The sequence below is a fragment of the Triturus cristatus genome, chromosome 5_2 (genome assembly GCF_964204655.1).
Source record: "Triturus cristatus chromosome 5_2, aTriCri1.1, whole genome shotgun sequence".
NCBI classification, from domain to species: domain Eukaryota; kingdom Metazoa; phylum Chordata; class Amphibia; order Caudata; family Salamandridae; genus Triturus; species Triturus cristatus.
In genome coordinates this window covers 275,740,477-275,760,289 of record NC_140588.1, presented here as the reverse complement: position 1 = coordinate 275,760,289, position 19,813 = coordinate 275,740,477, and the positions used below count along the sequence as shown (strand labels likewise).

Genomic DNA, 19,813 nt, shown 5'->3' with positions numbered 1-19,813 from the left:
CTACCTTAAATTATGTAGCAGCTCTGCATGGAATGGATGGTATTTTTTTGCACATTGTTTTCATAGTGGGGCTTTGTTTTTAAGATCAGTAAATGTTTCGTATGCGCTTTTCAATATGTGATGAAAGTATCTCAAGTTTTATCATTATATGAAATGCAAGGGCCCAAGCCAACATTTTTTTTAATAAAAAACTCCAATTTGAAAAAATAAATCAAACATGAAAGGACTTCATCTCCCACAATGTTACGGGGCCTTACTGTGGGCTCATACCATAATAAGCTCTGTGCTGCTTTGAGATTTATCACAATCTGTGATGATGCCTTAGAAAATGGACATGTTTGGGCTAATCCAGTTAACTCTATGCACATTGTTTCTTTTTAGTGATAGCATAGTTATTGCAAGTTGTTTTCTCTAAGGACCTTTCAGGAAACTTGTCCGCTAACAGGAAAGGTTGGGAGGTTGTCCCACAGAGGAACCAGGCTGTCCAAAACAACTGGGTGTAGCTCGTTTCAGGATCCCAGCCCTCCAAACTAACTGGATAGTCAGCTTCCTTTGGACACACAGGACATTCTCACAGACACAATTCCCAAAACCCAAAATTCTTCTAACAAGCAAACTAGCTTCCCAAGTAGATTTGATGTGAATATCCCTAGAGACCAGCTTAGGAGGCTGAGAAAATTGAATTCTGGATCAGTGTTCCATGAACAGAAGAGTTGAGGTGCAAGGTCTAAGTACTTTGTACAGTGACAAAAGGTATTTCAGTGCTTTTGTGGTGTCAAATGTTGGACAGCGAGTAAGTGTCATGTAGAACCTCACAAGGAAATGTCCTCCAATGTCAATAGAAGTGAAAGAAACAAATGCAAAAGTAATTATCACACTAAGACCCCTCTTTGACTTTTACTGGGAATTATCGTTTATGTGCCCGGAAGGTGTCCCTTCCGGCACATAAACAATCATTAATGGCATTTTGCTCTTTCTATGTGTGTTGCAAAATGCATCACACATAGAAAAAGCAAAAACAAGGAGAACTAAAAGTATTTTCCCTTGTTGCGCCATTCTAATGTCTGCTATTGCATGGTGTTCATTTTTGGCGCTGCCTCAGATTTACACATCCATGTAAATCTGGGGCAATGTCAAACTGCAATGGGTGATGCAGTGGAACACCCACAGCAACACCCATTTCACACCCCTTTCATGCAAGGGGATGCATGTAATGGGGCCATATTTACAAGCTGGCATTAAGACACTCAACGTGGCTTAGCGCCGCTTTGTAAATATGGAGAAGGGCATAGCAACAACAGAACGTTGCTAAAAGTGAGGTTCTCATGGCGCTATCCCCTTGTAAATATACTCCTAAGTCCGAAGGTAAACCTTTGACAGCGACCTAGCCCTCAGCTTCTCTGACCCTCGCTCCATCACGATCAGCTTAAAACTTTGACTTTGTCCCTGTCCAGTGCGACCAGATAGCCGCAAGTGGTGCTTTAAGCTTTTTGGTGCGAGAATGCATAATTTTGATTTAATGCTTGAAAATTCAGATCCCTACTTCATATTTTTTGTCATTCATGTGGAGTTTTAAAGATAAAAATATTCTTTATTTTATAAATTTGTGCTATTCTGTTGTGACTTTTACTTATTTACTGTTTTGGTGATATTAAATGCTTTACATATACCGGTATGCTAAGTTAAGACTGACTGCTTGTTTGCTGAGCTACTAAGGAATGAGCAAGGATTAATTTTCTGAGAGTTGACTGGACCTATTAGTGATTGTGGTATTATTACTAGCTGAGGGTGAATACCCTCACCTACTAATGACCCACTTTCCTGCATTGCTCCGCACAAGAAATAAGAACATCGCAACATAGCAATAAATATATTCAAAATCACAACCCTACCCAATGTGAAGTGGCTAATCCTGAGAGCAATTTTTATTCTTTATGAAATGAAATAACACAGATTTTAAAAAAATATACAAATGTTCTACTTACACCCTCCTTGTACTTTCTAGATCCATTGATTGGTGGAAGAGAAGAGGCTTTTGGACTGCAAAACAAAAGAATCCGTACAGTTATCTAAGAAGGTGAATTCTAAATGCTTGCCTTTTAATGTGTGGTGAACAACTTGATGCAGCTGAAGAAGTGCCTCTGAACAAAACTAAAAAAACATACTTACCCCTATTAACTTTGCAACTTATAGATCATAGGTCTCTCTCATTATAAACTCATGTGATAACTGTTTCAAATGATTATTAGCAGTTCAAAATGTTGAAGGTTGAGGGAGCTTACACGTGTGTGCTTGATCTGAGCATATACTCTTGTATTCTCACTAATGCCAGGTATATGTTGCAAGTGATAGCAGAAAAGGGTTGCAGCCTATTGACCAAATGTATTCAATTTTATGGCAGTAAAAATATATCCACTGACTTCTACATGACTTATTCCATTCCATTACCAGGAGATTATCAAATTGAGAACAGGAATTTCCCTTGCAGGGGGCGACTGAGAGCACCGACCAAGATGGTCCTTGAAAACACTGGAGCAACATAATTTACTGCACTCAGAGGGTCAGAAGTGTTGTGTTAACTAAACAGAGCTGGGCAACCCCAAGAAGAGAGAAATGTACCAAAATATTGTGGACAAAATACTGAAATACACAAATAGGCACATCAAAAATATTGTCAACTCAAATATAGTGTGGTACAGATTTTTTAATTACATAATATATTTTTTTAAATATCACTGTATATAATATACGTTTCTATATAATGGCTGGATTAATCCTCCAAAGTCCATCACTTCCCTACAGTTGCTCAGAAAGGAATAGGAATAGTATTTCTAGCTCCACCAAACTCCAACACTTTCTCTATTGTTGTATACATTGGAGACGGAATGGTAAATAATAGTAAATCTAAACCTCTACAAAGTCCAACACTGTCTCTGACTTTGGTTAGATTGGATTGGGAAGAGTAAATTTGACCCTACCAAAGCCCAACCCTTTTCCTACTGTTGCTTATGTTAGAGTGGAAATAGTAAATCTGACTTCTGCAATATGGTTTCAGGGCCGGGCAAAGCACAGTTGAGCAGAACTTAAATCAGCACCTCTTAATATCTAAATACAACAGGGCAAAAGAGGGTACTTCCACTTGGCCTTTATGGACCTCAGATCAGCCTTTGACTGTGTTAACAGAGATAAGCTCTGGACTGAGCTGGGGTCCACAGGGGTGGACCAGACACTTGTTTTTTTTATAAAAGACTTGCATAGTGGCCTAACAGAGGTGCTTGGATATGGATCTGGCGGTGAACTTGAAAAACAAGGTCCATCAGGGCTGCATTCTGGCCCCTTTTTTATTTATCATGTACATAAATCGGCTAGAAGAGGTGCTCATTGATATTGGTTCCGATGTCCCAAAAGTTGGATCGAAGAGGTATGACAGTGCTTTTATACACCGATGATGCAGTTTTAATTGCTCGTACTGCTAAGAGCCTCCAATAACTTTCAGATACATTAATTCAATTTTATGTATAGTTGGACTTATCCACAAATAGTATTTTATGGTGGCAAGCCGTAAGAACACAAAATCTTGTAATCTCTCAGCACAGGGTCAGTCTTTAACCAGAGAGGTCATTTTTTCTTATCTGGGCCTCATACTCAATCTGAGTCTCAGCTGGAAACCTCTACTCACAAAAAATGGAGGGATTTTACAAAGAGCCATCTCAGGGCTATACAATTTTGACAGATGCATTGGGCATAAGCCTCCCAAACTAAATGCATTCCAATGGCCACCTTTGGCTGTAAAATGTAGGGGTATGCTAATATTGACAGTTTCCCGATGATAGAAAATACGTTTTTAGGAAACCTACTGGCCTATGGTCAACAAACTCTCACTGAATTATTTCACAAAGAATTGAGCATGTCCTTTATTGTAGATTTTATTTGGGTTTGTTTGCTTTTTCTGTGGAGTTCTCTATGGCATAAGGAGGATTTACATTTAATAGGTTCATACTCCAGGATTTAGATACTGTAGACCAAATCCCATAGCTACAATACATAAAAAAATCTTTTTATGAATTAGGGTGATCAGGCCTGTTTGCTATCCCAGGGACGTAATGAAAGTGGTCTTGCATGGGTCAAACAGGTTTTCTCCCAAAGTGCGGCTGCTGAACGGGAGAATTCTGCTTTAACAAAGCAGACCATGGGCAAGTATGCCCTGGTCAAATCTGTCAATGGGATGGAGCCCTATCTCCTTTTGAACATGCCTAATAGGCAACGTCGCCATCTGACATTTTTTAGGTTTGAGATTTTTCAGCAGCTTTTGTTCCAGAGGGGGGTCTGGCATAAACCATCCAATCTGCCTGTTTGCGACTGTGATAACATCTCGATTTGTGACACCATGCATGTATTACTTGTTTGACATACATTTTCTGATCGTTGACTGAAGTATATCAGGCCTCTTCTGATTTTTGAACACTTCAGACAAATTAGACCTGCATATCACTTCTTACAGTTGCTACCAACACCTTAATTTTGTTTTTTTATATCACATTTTCTTTTTGGTGTTCTATCTGTAAGCTATTAAGTATTGGCATTTCAGGAACTAATTCTCCTGTGAAATTGATGGTAATTATAAATATTTTTAACTATCCAGTTTTATGTACTGATGTAAGTTTTTCTTCATAATTTCTATTTGATGCATTTTAACTAATGTATTCCTATTTTGATATACTGCTGCTGCTTCATGATTTTATAAAAAATTGAATAAAGTTTAATGATGATGATGACTTCTGCAAAGTCCAAAACACCTACTATTGTTTAGATAGGATTGCTATATTAAGTTTATTTCTTTAATAATTGTTAAATTATCTTTAAAAATATATTTTTTTAAATTTTTATTTATATATTTTTTTCTTGGATTTGTTTAAATGTATTTTTTTCATTATGAATGGAAATATGTTTTTGTTATATGTATATGTTTCACATTTTAATTTTTTTAATTTGAATGCATTTTCGTAATTATTTATATATTTACATTTTTAATGCACTGAAAATCTTACATTATGCATATATTTTTCGTTTTAGTCTATAATTATTGTATTTTTATATGTGTTTAAATATTAATTTTTATTTACATTATTATTTAAAAATATATAATAAAAACATTAAATATAATGCTATATATCTAGATTTTTTGATATACTTACCTATTTTTTTACAATATTACCCACATTATTTTTCCCAAAATTGTTGTAGTTTACAAATGAAGCATGTACACTCTATAATTTGTACTGTGATATTTTTGTTCCTTATATTTTTTCATGCAAGCGAGAGGAGTGGGAAAGTGTCCGCATTAACAGTCCATACACTGAAAGTTCTAAATGACTACAGTGAGGTGACAGATGGGATTTATCACTGGAAAGTTTGGGTTCAGTGTGGGGGGTTTAAAGGAAAATAGGAAACACCGAGATTTACTCATGAAAGGCATCAGAAAAGCTTGTCTTTAAGTTATGATAAAGAGTTGACAAAAGATGGCTTAGGAAAATGGTGAATAACTCAGGGTGTGGGTTTATATACATTATCTCAGTGAATATGATAACGTGAAATATGAGAGGGTTGAAAAAGCTCTGCACAGCTTTTGAAATCATTGCTTACATGAACAGACATATAGATGCCTTGTCTAATCCAAATAATATGAACGTACAAAACTTTGGGTGACTGCAGCTTTCTGCACTGCTTGACTTACTCAGCATTCAGCGAAGATACAAGGCAAGCTATCAAGTCTCATTTTGAAATAAATCAGGGGACCATTGATACATGTGGAGTTTTATGAGAAGCATTTCAAACTGTGATTTGAGGTGAATGGATTGAGAAGCAGCATGGAATCCTTAAGATGATTTGCAACAGATTTTGGAAAGAGAATTTAGGATACTAGAAAGTGGGCACAGTAAATCCAATTAAACTTGGGTATTACTGGATGTGCATTCCACGCTTGTGGAGTTTAAGGATGAGGCCAATAGAGTGATCAAATTCATAGGTACATATGCAGCTATGAGAAAGTTTGAGGAGGGAGAGCACCTGGTATGCACCCTGGCAGTCCCTTTTTAATCACAATGGGCAGCATCAGATATAATTCGGCTAGAACCGGATGACGGAGGCCAATTACATCAACTAGCTGACATTCTAAACCATTCCTGAATTTCTATACTAAACTATATACTATTCAGTCCATAGAGAAAGTACCTGACATCCACAAGTACCTACAGAGAACAATATTTGGCATGGCTGGTAGCCAGTGAGCCTCTCTGCACCCCATCACAATAAAATAAATAAAAAATGTGATAAAAGGTATGAAGAATGGGATTGCTCCTTGTGGTGAATGGCTACCAATCAAATTCTATAAGGAATATGTGAAGGATTTCACACGAGTCCTCTTAGCAGTATTCGCGGAAGCTCGGGGTCCTGGGGACTTTCCCGGTCAATTCAGGAAGCTATTGTTACTACTCTTCTAAAACCTGACAACCCCTCCCCCAGCCCCCACCCCTACCTGTGAGATTGGTATAGACCTTTTCTCTGATAAATGTGCAAAATACAATTCTGGCAAAAATACATCCAATAAGCTGCATGCCCTTATGCCAGGTCTGATTAGACCTGACCGGTCAGAGTTCATACCAAGTAGGTCTACATCGGATAACATGAGGACTCTATTTAGACTCATAGACAAAATTAACAGAGGTATTACAGTTGCCACTTTCTTTGATCCCACTAAGACCTTTGACTCAACATATTAGGCCTTTTTACTTAGAGTGATTGAGAAGTTGGGCTAGGGCGAAGCTAAGGTACACTGGATAAAATGACTTTACACCTTCCCGACACCCAAAATTTGAATAAATAATAGATAATCCACACTAATTAAAATGGCCCCTTGTCATCAATTATTTTTGCCTTAGTGATAGAACCATTCACAAAACGTAATTTTTCTCGGGCATCAAATTTGGGTCACAGATTATTATTATCAATGTACACAGATGAGATCTTCTTGTTGGTTAAGAACTCAGACCAAAATCTGAACACCACAATAAGGGAAATTATAAATCTTGGCAGGGGAGTAGGGTCTATCAATAAACTGATCTAAATCTATCATGCTAAATCTAACTAAAGCTACCGCACTTTTCGCATTGTACTTTGTGATAAACCTGCAAGACTTGCACATAGATAGCTGGGCATACAATATCGCTGGGACATAGACATTATGATAATGTGAAATTAAAGTAAAAGCATGGAAACTATAGCCTCTCTGATAGCAAAATGAATTATGCTGCCTTTATCTATGACTAGGAGGGTGGCATTAAAGAAGACAGTGCTGTTGCCCAAGTCATTGTACCATTTAAAAAAAAAAACCTTTACAATTAAATAAGAAATTATTTGCGCAATTCAGACAACTTATGATCTGGTTTGTCTGAGCAAGTAAGAAGCATATAATACATTGAAGCAAATTAAGTCTTCTTTTGAGGAGCGAGGGTTTGGGATATCACAATTTGAAATCTATTATGTAATCTCCTAAGCACAATTTGCGCACCATTGGTTCCTTAACATTTGGTATTTTTATCACTAATATCTTGGAAAGGGGCAGACAGTTCTGTTCCCTTTGAACACTGTTCTTATGCAATAGGCAGAAAGACTTCATATGGAAATCCATACAGTAAAATGCTGGGCTTGATCAAGGCATGTCACATTGTGTAAAGTAGTTCAATTGTATTACTCATTAATGCCTTAGAATTAGGTATGTGTAATGCACAATCAAGGGTGTTTGTGCCCCATCTCCTGAACATATCGTTTCGTGGGGACATGTGGAGCATACTTATCCAGTCAAAGTGGTTTACAGTAATTCTTTTCTATTGTATTCTATATAATGTAGTATGTAGGCCTTGAGCTGAGTAGCAGATGGTAATTGTTTGGACAGCTTATTCATGTATTGCGAGGATGTTGTTGGCATACCAACTGGAGGTATGACACTTTTGTTAACTGTCATCATATGTAAAATACTATGAGGATGTTTAATTACTGATACCTCACTGTATATACCTAATGTCCAAAATTTGAAATAAAATATTTTAAAAACCAGTAATTTCCCCCAGCTGATTATATCGTAGGTGGTAATTCCATACAACCATTACAATGCACAATGTCAATTACTATATTCCGAGATCATTGAAATAAAGCACATCAATGTAAGATGACGGTCTCAAAGTTAAAGAACGTAATGTATTAGCAAGATATGATGCAGGTCAATGTAGATGAGTACTGGAAGTCTTTGAAGCTGCTCAACCAGGTCTAATTAAACCACAATTCACAATCAACAAATGTAACTAAACTAATTAGTCAATGGAGTGTCTGAGATCACATGCCACATCAACATTGTGCCTCGTTTTCCATTAACTACAAATCAAGAGACATAAGGAAGAAGATTGCAAAGAATATTTCGGAACTATGTATAGTGATGAATACTGAAGGTTTTGTAACTTGCTAAATTCATGGGCTAGCATGATGGTTATGGGAAAGGCCATGTCTTTGAGCACTGAATGGAAATACAAAATCTCAGATTCATCAGATTAAGATAGTTTATGCACTGTATTTTATGTGACTTGTTTCCTAATTTGACAGCAGAAGTTTACACTTGGAAGACGCAATTTCCTCTCTGACACAGTTCAAGGTGAAGAAAGACGCATGCTATTTTGTTACTGTGTGTGTGTGTGTGATTTTGTGTATATGTGTGTTCGTGTGAGAGAGAGAGAGAGAGAGAGAGAGAGAGAGAGATGTAACATTTTAGGCAACTTTTCACCTAAATGGAGTGAGGGATTTCTCTGCTAAATTTGATGGGTTCAGAACAAATCTAGAAATAACTATTGGTTTGGTAATGTCATCAGCACTTTTTGAGTGAATTTGGGATGTGTATGTAGAATTAATTCAAAATAAAGAGGGTGTTTTGGCAGCGAGGTACTGCATCTCATCAACATGGCGGCTTTGTGGATGGGCTCAAAAGGTTGAAGTTCAGTGCTCGGAAAGAGCCATGTTAGGCACTCAAATAGGGTTCGACGCATCCCAGAAGTGTGGCAGTATTGAACTGAAGAGTATGGAGAACTCCTGTAGCTTAAGAAGGTGATTTAAACATGCAGGTCGGGGTTATTCTGACCCCCCTATGAGCGGTTACATTGGGCTGAGGAGTACTGAGTCTCCTGCTGCAGCTAAATACAAACTGTAATTTATACGCGCCAGTGTAGGTTTTTACTCCATTGTTGAACACATTGGAGATTGGATACTTCAACACCATGGAGTGGTGGACAACGGCATCCTGAAGAGACCCCTCAAATAGATTGGGGTTGAAACGTCAACCAAAAAAAAATCCCTAAATGGTTGAGAACTACAATGCATAGAATGGCTTACTAATCCCAGTAGGCTACCATAGATATTCTAAACCCTTAAGTGTATAGAACCATTGGGGATTGTACAGTGTGTTAGTGTTGTAAATATTGTCTATATGTTGTATTATGCGAGCACTGCGTCATCGGCACTATTCATTCACTTCTTCGTAGTTTATCTGTGTTTATTCTCATATGCAAGAATATATGTATGATGGACATTCTGTCTGTCCAGCACGTTTTTATTGATGTTGATATTGAAGATCTGTGTGTCAGTATTGATGAATTGACACTGAAGAAGGATTATGATTTAAATTAACTTGATGCTGGAAGTGAAGAAGTGAAATTCAGAGCCTGCATACCTGTTGGATGATAGCTCTGACTTGAAATAAATCCCATGTGGCACTTTCTAAATATTCACTGAAATAGGTTCAGCCTTTGATTTTGAAAAAAAGGTACTGATGAGTACTTATAGGAATTGCTTGATCATCCACTAAGAAAATTACTCATAAATCTCTACTCTGGATACAAAACTCGGATTACCTCTACCAAGGCCACTTTCTATAGAACTACTAAGCCAAGCGAATAATAGAAACAAACTACTCTTTAAGGCTGTCAAGTACTGCATTAATTCCCTCCCAGATCTTCTAATTCATCAGTCAATCTATAAGTGCAAAGTGATTTATCACTTCTTCACTGAGAAGACGAAAAAGATCCCAGTTCAAAAACACAAAATCGGCATCCGCTATATCACAATCAGAATATCAAGGTCATAAATTACACCCCACTAAAATATTAATTCCTGAATATCAGCTAAACTATATTGTCATGGTAAGTATATACAGCTAAGTCGAGATTTCCTATAACATAAAATGTGTATAATAAAGTGTATTTGTAAAGTGAACATTCACCCAGAAAGGTTTGTCAGCACTTAACAAAAAATTGTAAAATTGATACTTGTATAGCACACTACTCACCCGCAAGGGTCTCAAGGCACTTGTACGAATATCGCTGTGGAAGCCATCCTGGCTTTCCCTGTGAGGTGTCCATTCCTGGGGACCCCCAAGGTGGAGGCCAGGCATCCTTAGCATTGTGGGGGCCGTTGTGGAGATTAAGCACGCTATTGCCCAGAGTTGCAGAGTGGGACTCCATGATTGGAATGGCACCGAGGCCAGAATTATCAGGTCCGTGGAATTTTTGAGCCCAAGACCCACCGAGGCGGGGAATTGAACCCTGGTCCCGGGTTAGACCTCTGCATCAGGGTCTGCCGCTCTAATCATTGAGCCACACTTCTCCACAACAACAGAGGTTTATTGTTACTGACTGTATTGAACTCGAAAGGTTGAGTTGATCAGCCAGGATTTGAAACCGTGATGATGAAGTAGTTTTTTTCACTACCACTTATTTGCTAGTTTTTATAGTTATACCTATAAATATTATCCGCACTAGATTAGGACATTAGTTTTAATAAAGTCTTTAAAAAGTGTGGTTTATTGTGTGTCCATCGATGGTGAAAGGAGTTTCAGAACTCACTAATAAACAAATAATCCTGTAGTTTCACAGGATTGATTGTTATCCGGTCAGAGGTTCTAGGGTTTTTAAATAACTGGAACATATTTTCCAAAGGTGCAAAAATAATTCTACCCTCCACTCCACCCTCAAGTGGATAGCCTTCAATGTTCTCAGACACTAAAGTTGCCAAACATCCTGTACTGCCCCTTGTCCACTCCAAAAACAGATGACATTCTCCCACCATCAATTGTCAAAACTCTATGAGGAGAAGCCCATGTATTCCTCCAAAGTATTGTCAATTGCTCTCTCAGCTTAGGAATCTTTGCGGAGGACCTCAAAATAGAAAAGTTCTTCCCTTGTTGAAGAAAATGAACTTTTACACACGTGTTCTTGTCACTCACTCTTGTCACTCACCTGCCTTTCATTGCAAAAATCATTTACACTCTCCACCTAACTACAGGGGCAAATCAGCAAGAAATATTTTCTACAGGGCTACCAATCCGCCCTTCTTACCCTGCTGCAGCATTTAGCAGGTACTCTTAAAGAAGTTAACCATGACAGAAACAATTCCTATTTCCAGGTCCTGCTTACACTTTCTGTAGCCTTTAACACAGCTGACCATAAAGCAGTGACTAACAATCGAGAAATACCCATATGCACAAATACATGCTTCCTATGTATAATTATGCACAACACATGTGTATGTTTGACTGTGTAAATATTATTACATGTATGTACATATGGGTATATATAGGGATCAATTCATTGTACATACATGTGTGTATATATGTATACATACAACTATGTGAATATATTTAGATCTGTGGGTTTGTCTGTATACATGTATTGGTTTAAAAAATATATACATATATTGAAAAATGTTCAGTAAAAATATGTATCTACTTAATATAAATATGTATGTCATATTGTGCAGATAACATATACATAGATGACTGTGTGCTTATTTATGGGTTTGCATTTTTTTTCTTTGACAACGCATATATATCACAGTGTATAAATATAATTATAGATAAGGCACAATTCGTGTTTTTTTATTTATTTAGTTAAAAATAAATATATGTGTATTTATAAACAACACAAACAGGAATATCTGATCATGTAAATATAACTACATTATGTACATGTAAATGTTTATATAGTGGGGTTTGTGTCTTGTACATAAAATTGCATATATATATATAATGCGTTTATGTTTGTATGCATGTATACATATTGCTATATATTTTGATGTGTGTTTGTGTCTATTTATATTTGTATAACTGTTACTTACTTGGGTAGGGTGAATCTCCTTCAGTCTCTGTCATAGCCTCACTCCCAGACTCATTGCAAACCTCTCCAACAACTATGGACTCTGAAACACCCTTTCCAAACTCTTCCCTCCTGTGTCCAATTCAGTCCAAATTTGAAATCACCCACAACTGGGGCATTTGTACACTCAAGGACTAGTTGGCCCATTAAATTGGCAAATGGCTCTCACTGCCTAATTTTGCATTGTGATGGTAAAGGTTTACGTGGACATAAAAACAGTTGAGGTACTGTTACGAAAGCCTGAGGAGGCTGAGCATATCCATATGCACATCCTGTGAGACCAGATGATTTCATGAAAACCAACTGCTGGCCAAAAATGTTCTACAGTGTGGGCAGGCCTATCCGTAGATGGGACTGATCTCCCTCTGCAGTCTTGCCCCTCGAATTGTACATGGAGTTGTTGTGAATCCGGAGACCCTTGTACAAAAATGCACTGTGTCTTTCTAATCCACAGCCTTTTAACCCGACCCGCTCAAGTCTAACCCATGTGCTCTGAACTGGTTGGATGGAAATATGGCTTAAAAAGAAATGGCACATTATGGTTGCCCAACGGTTTGAGAGAACACAAACAATTTTGCTTCAATATTGGCCCTCCAGTATCTTGTATCCATATGTCTTCATAGAAAGATCTACAGCATGTGCTGTGAGAGACAAGTGACAATAACCAGGAGTTTGGAAATTAATGGCTTGTGTGGGACTAAATCTGTCACTCTGGAGAACCTTTGCCACAGAATGCCTAGAAAAAAAGCTGCTAACTGCCCAGTAGAGGAGACCAGCACTAGGCCAAACTGATATATTTCATCCCGGTGGAACGATCAAACATGTTATGCTGCAATATAGTCATGAGGATTTGCACCCTGATGAGTGTGTTCAGCCTTCTGATGCCTGCATCACCTAAAGTTTGATGAGATGTGGATCATTGAAAGACTATGCCTGTTGATGAGCCTGCAATGCCTTTGGTTTGAATGACTTTGTGAGACAAAGGGATTTTCATTTCAAGCCTAAATCAGTGGGATATATCCAAGGCTGCCTTCCCTGATTCCTGAAGTGTTGGAAAATCTCCATATGCCTCGCAGTTCTAGAAATATCACCATCTGCTTAATCCAGAGCAACTCCCAGTTACACTGGGAACCAGTGATCCATTGAGTACCCTAGTCTTGTTTATAGGCTAACCACTGAAATATTTTACAGATAACTGTTGTTCATGAGCTATGATGACTTAAATATTGGTACCTCCAGGGATCCATTTTTAGTGCTAGTCCAATTTCCAACACCAGCATCGTCCCATTAGAACTTCATCCTATACTTTTTTTTTCACCATTAGGTCCAATGCAGTGCCATAAACAGAACACTGTGATTTTCACTTTCCACTTAGACACTCTTGCACTATGAAAATAAACTCCACATACTGAGTCACAGACTCTGGACTGTAGGTTTGTGCTTTTGTTGGGAAAGTGGGCACTGCAGGGAGAGTGGTCTTGCAAAATGTAAATCTCAAGGTTTTTTGGGGATTCACAAATGGTTCACAGGACATTTCCCTAATTGGAAATACAGCCAAATGTAGTCCTGCAATAGGAAAAAGAAAGTAACTTTCCATACGGAAAAAGACCGGAAGAGCAGAAAATTGCATTACAATATACAGGAGAAAATATTACATTTCCTCAGGCTTTAGTCGTGCACATTTATCACCTAGATGAAAGTAGGCACATGTAAATTAGGTGAAGGAGGAGTTTGCCTAGAAATCAATGACTGTCATAGATTTCCAAGAGTAAATGAACAAAGGAGCAACCCTAAGGTAGCAGATATCCGATATTTCCTAACATGCGTTTGTGATTTGGATTGTATTTGTGAGAACTGACTCAAACTCTTAAGAGAGGAAAACAGCTGCTGTAACTTTCATTGTAAAATTGATTCCTACAAAGGCACATTGATCTATAATCGAATGAAGCTTCCACGCTAATCATGATCACGATCATGGTATCTCAGCGCAGCCAACATGGTTCGATGAGTTGATACCTGCTAGCTGAAGTGTTCCTGTAGGATTTGCGGAACAACAACTTGGAACTTATCTATCCATGAACCTTGTCTTCAGAGGTACAACTTGCTGGTCAATAAACTTCTAAATTTACCCACATGTAATTTAGGTGATTGACACAGCCAAAGATGTGTAAGTTAGGCAGGTGGAAACGTTTAAGTTATGTGCGTTTAATTTAGGCAAATAGTATGTACCAGAAGCATGAGTGGTTTGGGTGTAACTGAGAAGAGGTTCGAAGTCCATCTGGTAAAATTTGTGAAGAAGACCACTAAAGACAAGGATATGCAGTACAATTTTTTGATTGCCACAAAGTAGATTTTAGAGGAGATTTTGAAATGCACTTCCAGACGTTTTTGGAAATGCCTAGCTGCACCTTGATGGAAATGGCGCAAGATAAGTGAAAAGTGGATAAAGTGGTCTGAACATTTTGAATTTCATAAAATGTAAGAAGAGGAAACTTACAGAAACATTGATTATAGTTGTAAAACAGACTACAATGAAACAGACAATAAGTGTATAATGGGATTTTTAAATATATCCACTCCAGAAATCTGTGTTTGATCTCAATGGCACAGGTTCGAATACAGGTGGGTCTACTCAGCTTTTCAGCCTTCTGAGGTTGTCAAAATTAGTGCCAATGAGCTGGGAAAAAGCAAATACCGGTTAATCAACACCAAGGTGTCCCATGGGGTGAAGGTGTGCTTTACAATACAGATGTTATGTAGGGATACTGAAATAGGTGTGTCAAATTTGTATAAACCCAATCAACAAAAAGTTAATCTATAGGAGGAGGACATCTGTGTTTCTTTTGTTTAGAAATCAGGTCTGATGCCTGTAAATTACTATTTGTTTGTGAGTTACACTATACCCTGAACTGCAAATAAAAGATAAGGAAAATAGTAGATATCTATGTCTATTCATAGCATTATACATGTGGATTTTCTTTCAAGGGAAAATTTGCCTGCTTAGGATTTAGCATTAGCAACAAAATAGTACAACATGGATCTGCCTTTTTTTCATTATGTAACGTTTATCAAATATGGTCACAAAGTGTAGCAAGACTCCTTAATCAAAGTAAGATTGGGTTACAAATATGTTTACAAATTCAGCAATGCATTTTTTGGGGGGGGGAGTGAATATACATAAAAAGTTAAAACACACATCAAATCTGATTATGCCTAATGGTATTTGTGAGAGTAGAGGATCCATATCCATCACAGCTGAAGCCACAGACATCATGATGTCTAAAGATGGAAATTGAAAAGCGCCTACATCTAGCAGGCAGAATGTCAGTAAACAAGGGACCTTTACATGAAGAACCTTATCAATTTCTAGTGTGGTGTCTATGAATCTAATTGGGCTCATAACCTTCCTAAAGCTTCTGGGGCTTTCTTTGAGGTCATTTTTTTTAGATTAAATCATGTCAGGCATTGCAACTCTACAAGGAACTGGTGCCTGGCATTTCCAATTTGGAGGAGATGTAAATGGATTATAAATTGGGTGGAACGGTATGCTCAGAGACACAGTGTTTTCCACACCCTGTTTTTACGGGTGCAGGAACACCCGATCCAATTATAAAAGCCATCGAGTTGGTAAACTTGCTAAAGGCTTATGCTGCAATGGCAGCCTGGTCCCCACCAAACACTCTTCTATGGCCTCTTGTTACACAATCTTCTCTGATCTTGACTAACCTCACATCTCCCTCTCCCCATCCACAACCCCACACCCCCACAAACACACAGCACTGCCATTTACCTTTTGCTTTCACCCAGAAAACAACAGATCTTCACAATAGCTCCACCTTCGATGGAAAATACCTTGTAAAAGCCAGATTTATTCTCGGACATACTGACCAGACACATTATTTCCAGCCATGCACTATCCCTGCTCATAAATCCACCAAACCTATAATTGGGATCTTAGTCTAAATGTGATGGATCAAAGTTGTTGCTTTAATCTTTTTCTTTAGTATCATCTTTATGATTATGATTTATTTTATACATTATGTAATTTGAGGGCCCAATGTGAAAGAAAAGAACTCAACTTATTGATTTTTGTGATTGTGGTCCAATGTAGCTCTATGAGATATTTATAGCCGATTACATTTGAAAATATTGTTCGAGGGTCAGGAATACATTTGAAACACATTGTCTGTCTTCTTAGTTTAAGCTGAGCAGAAATCAGTACCAAGAGTAAAGATAACAGACACAATATGCAATCTCTTCTTAGAGTGTAAAAAAGATATCAGGAGTAGTGAAATAAATCCAATATGCTGAGAATCTGTTATGGCCTCAGTTAGAGTTTGGAGGGGAAAGGCTATCCTCCAGTTTTTGAAAGAAGCTCTATATATGCTGTGCTATCCACTGGCTGAATTTCCTCCATAAAACTTTCACTCTTGTAGATAAAATTCAGTTGGTGGATTGTACTGGAAATGTATAGTTTACTCCAGAAATTGGAGAAGTTTCAGTTCCCTCTAAACACTAAAACTCCAAATGAGGCTTTTTTTCTCTGGTTATAGTTTTGCCAGTAATCCAGTGAAGGGTGCAAATTCCAGTTTTATGCCAAAGCTGGGATTACAATTCAGGCACAAATTGCATCTTATGTAGGGGTCTGCCCACATAATTTGCAATAGGTGAAAAGTACTGAAAATTACATGTGCACATTGACTACAATGTCAGGTTGTGCACCCCTTGAACAGGTGAATACATATAATACCGTGCATAATTCCTCTCTCTTGTGGAAGCAACTTGGAATCAGGTTCATGTAATACACCCACTAAGTACTGATAAATGCATGAAGTGTAATCTGGGACTCTGTTTTACTGAGTTTATGAAATGTTTTGGCTGCATTCATTTTATCAGATATTTTATGATGCATGTTCGATCTAAAACATGTTTGATCACTTTCTTTTGGTGTATGCTTGATTGATTTTAATGTTTTATACTATGTTTTATTGCTCTTTTATGGCTTACTGTCTTCTGTGAGGAGCACCTTCTCCAAAGCTGACTGCTGTTGAAAGAACTGTAGAACAGTTGGGGCACTGACCAGAATAGGTGAATGGCAGAGGCTAATGGTCTTCTTCACAAAGGTGAATCTACATCTGCATATTTAGTTTAGTTTAGTTTATTTCATTTGTAGAGCGCCTGGTTACACCAAACGGTGTGTCCCCGTGCTGAGACATAGGAGAGGGAAGTAAATTTACTGCAAGTAAATTTATTCCTACTTTTTTTAGTAAGTTTACTACTTTTGGGTGTTCACCATTTATGAGTGTAAAGTTACTCAAAAGTGTAGACTAACATGTACCCACCTTCTGAAATACTGGGTGGACTCAGTGAAAACATCAAATATGACTGTAACGTTACTATTAGTAGTGACTTTATGACTGTATTTTACGTTCTGCACGCTTGGTAGAAAACTCCAGAATCCTGGCAGAGATTTCCCTATGATAAAGTAAGTAAAAACTTCAAATGTTTACAAAACTTTTTTTAGAAAAAAGAAAAACAATTTTCATGTTAGATATTAATGGTAAAATAGTTCTATATATTTTTTTTTAAAGTAGAAACATATACAAATGTTAAGGCATTAATAACTTAATTTTTAAATTAAACATCTAATTATTTTGAATATCTCAAAATAAAATTATGTTCTGAGAATTAAATGAAAAACATTTCTCCACCTAAAATAAAAAATAATATATAATTTAATAAACAAAGTAAAAGTGATACATAGAATTAATTAAAAGTAATTTAATTATGTTTAATAAATATTAAACATACATTAATATTTATTTTTTAATAAAGGGTCGTGATATATCTTAAATTAATAATTATGTTTTTTAGACAATTTTAACACAACAATTAATGTATTTATATTTTTAAATAGTGTCAATAATTTGATTTATTTTCCTATGAGGTTTTATTTTATGCCTGTACCTTTATTATTTTTATAGGAGGATGTTACAGTACCAGTAGTTGGCAATGTGTGGTGCTGGACTTATGCCAGTTCTGAGCTTGAGTATATTCATGACAGTTTTGGTTCCTTTTTGGCAGTAGTAACTATAGAAGTGCAGTTTGTGAAAAGCAATGGGATTACTCTTTTGGGCATAGGTGGGTGTATACCCTCCTAAACCCCTCACAAACCACCCCTAAACCCCTCTTTACTATTCCCTCAACCTCTCCTCTTTAATTGTATTACCCTTTTTCCAGCCACTCCTCTCTGACCCTCCCACATTTGCGACTAAAACACATAAATACATTAGCACAGTTCTTGCATTTGGGGCAGGGATCTCAACATATGCCTAATTATGAAAAACAATTAAAAGAAATTGACATATGTTCAAGGATATTAGTAATGACTATTTGCTCTTGACTTTCATACAAACTCATAAGACCTCTTCAAATTTGCTTACACATCATAAAGTATTTTCCAACTTACCCATGAGGTCTCCTCATGGAAGACTTGCTGAAAATAAGGTCACCATAGGGCAACTTCTTTAATTTGTCTCTACCAACTGCAACATAGAACTGTCCATTTTCTAGTTCGGATCCATGTTGCACAAGTTTCCCTTCCAGTGTGTAAAGTCTGAAAAAATACAAATCACAAACAGTTATGTGTGAAAATAGTAAATATTAATTTATTTCACAAAAACTGCAAACCCTAACTACTAAAGTGTAAGCTCCAAAAAATGTACTCTGTTTAATACGAACAATGGGTTTATTTACCAATAGTTCACACAAGGCAGAGCAGCAAGGTAAGTTACGCTGCTGTGTTACAGGGATGGGAGAGAGCTGAAAAGTGCCATATTTACAAAGATATGGTATTGTTCAGCTCCATCTTTGTGTTGGCACACTTGTGGCTGCCTAGTTCAAATGCAGAAATGAAGTATCCTATTATTTTTCAGGAAGTTACTCTACGGGTGAGTCTACTTAGAACAGCCACCACAATATTTAATCGATCAAATCAAAAAATAATTATAATTATATAAAAAGCACAAACACAGGAATATCTTATATGTAATATATAGAAATTTTTATATGTATAAATCAGATTAAACAAGGAGTACAAATGAACAGTAAATTCAGCAATAGATCATGATCGAGGAAGTTATAAATTTCTCCCACATTTCATGAAAAGGCATCTATTCCAATAAGAAAAGCAATAACATATGTCTTAATTGGAATAATGATCAATTTAATATATTGAAAATTATGGAAATAGATGATGTAGTCGACGTTTCGGTCTTTAAATGGCGTCAGTCCGTCAGACCATCTTCAGGACAGTGATTATTGCATCTAAAGAATGACCCTTTTCTTATTGAAATCAAAACGAATAGTCACTTTCGTTGAGCTGGAATTTAGACCGCTTATATAAATATAGCGGTGCGAATTTACAATTCTGGATCAGTCAGATATTGTAATGACGCTTTCAAAGGAAGGGAGATTGTGATCTCTCAATTCTCATTCTCTGAGCTGTGTGAATTGTCTGTTTTGCTGTGGGGTTATGCTGTTTTTTTTGCAAGCTATACAATCAA

At 37.0% G+C, this 19,813-nt stretch overlaps 1 protein-coding gene across 2 annotated transcripts in view; it reads right to left on the bottom strand.

Annotated features, from left to right (window-relative positions):
* Positions 1 to 19,813, bottom strand: part of DCDC2 (doublecortin domain containing 2) — a 568,433-nt gene that overhangs the window by 264,169 nt on the left and 284,451 nt on the right. For both annotated transcript variants that reach the window (XM_085607045.1, XM_085607043.1), the window contains exons 5-6: positions 18,718 to 18,864; positions 1,986 to 2,040 (exon numbers count right to left, since the gene is read on the bottom strand). In XM_085607045.1, coding sequence (XP_085463171.1) covers positions 1,986 to 2,040; positions 18,718 to 18,864 — 202 coding nt within the window. The remainder of the gene's footprint in view (positions 1 to 1,985; positions 2,041 to 18,717; positions 18,865 to 19,813) is intronic.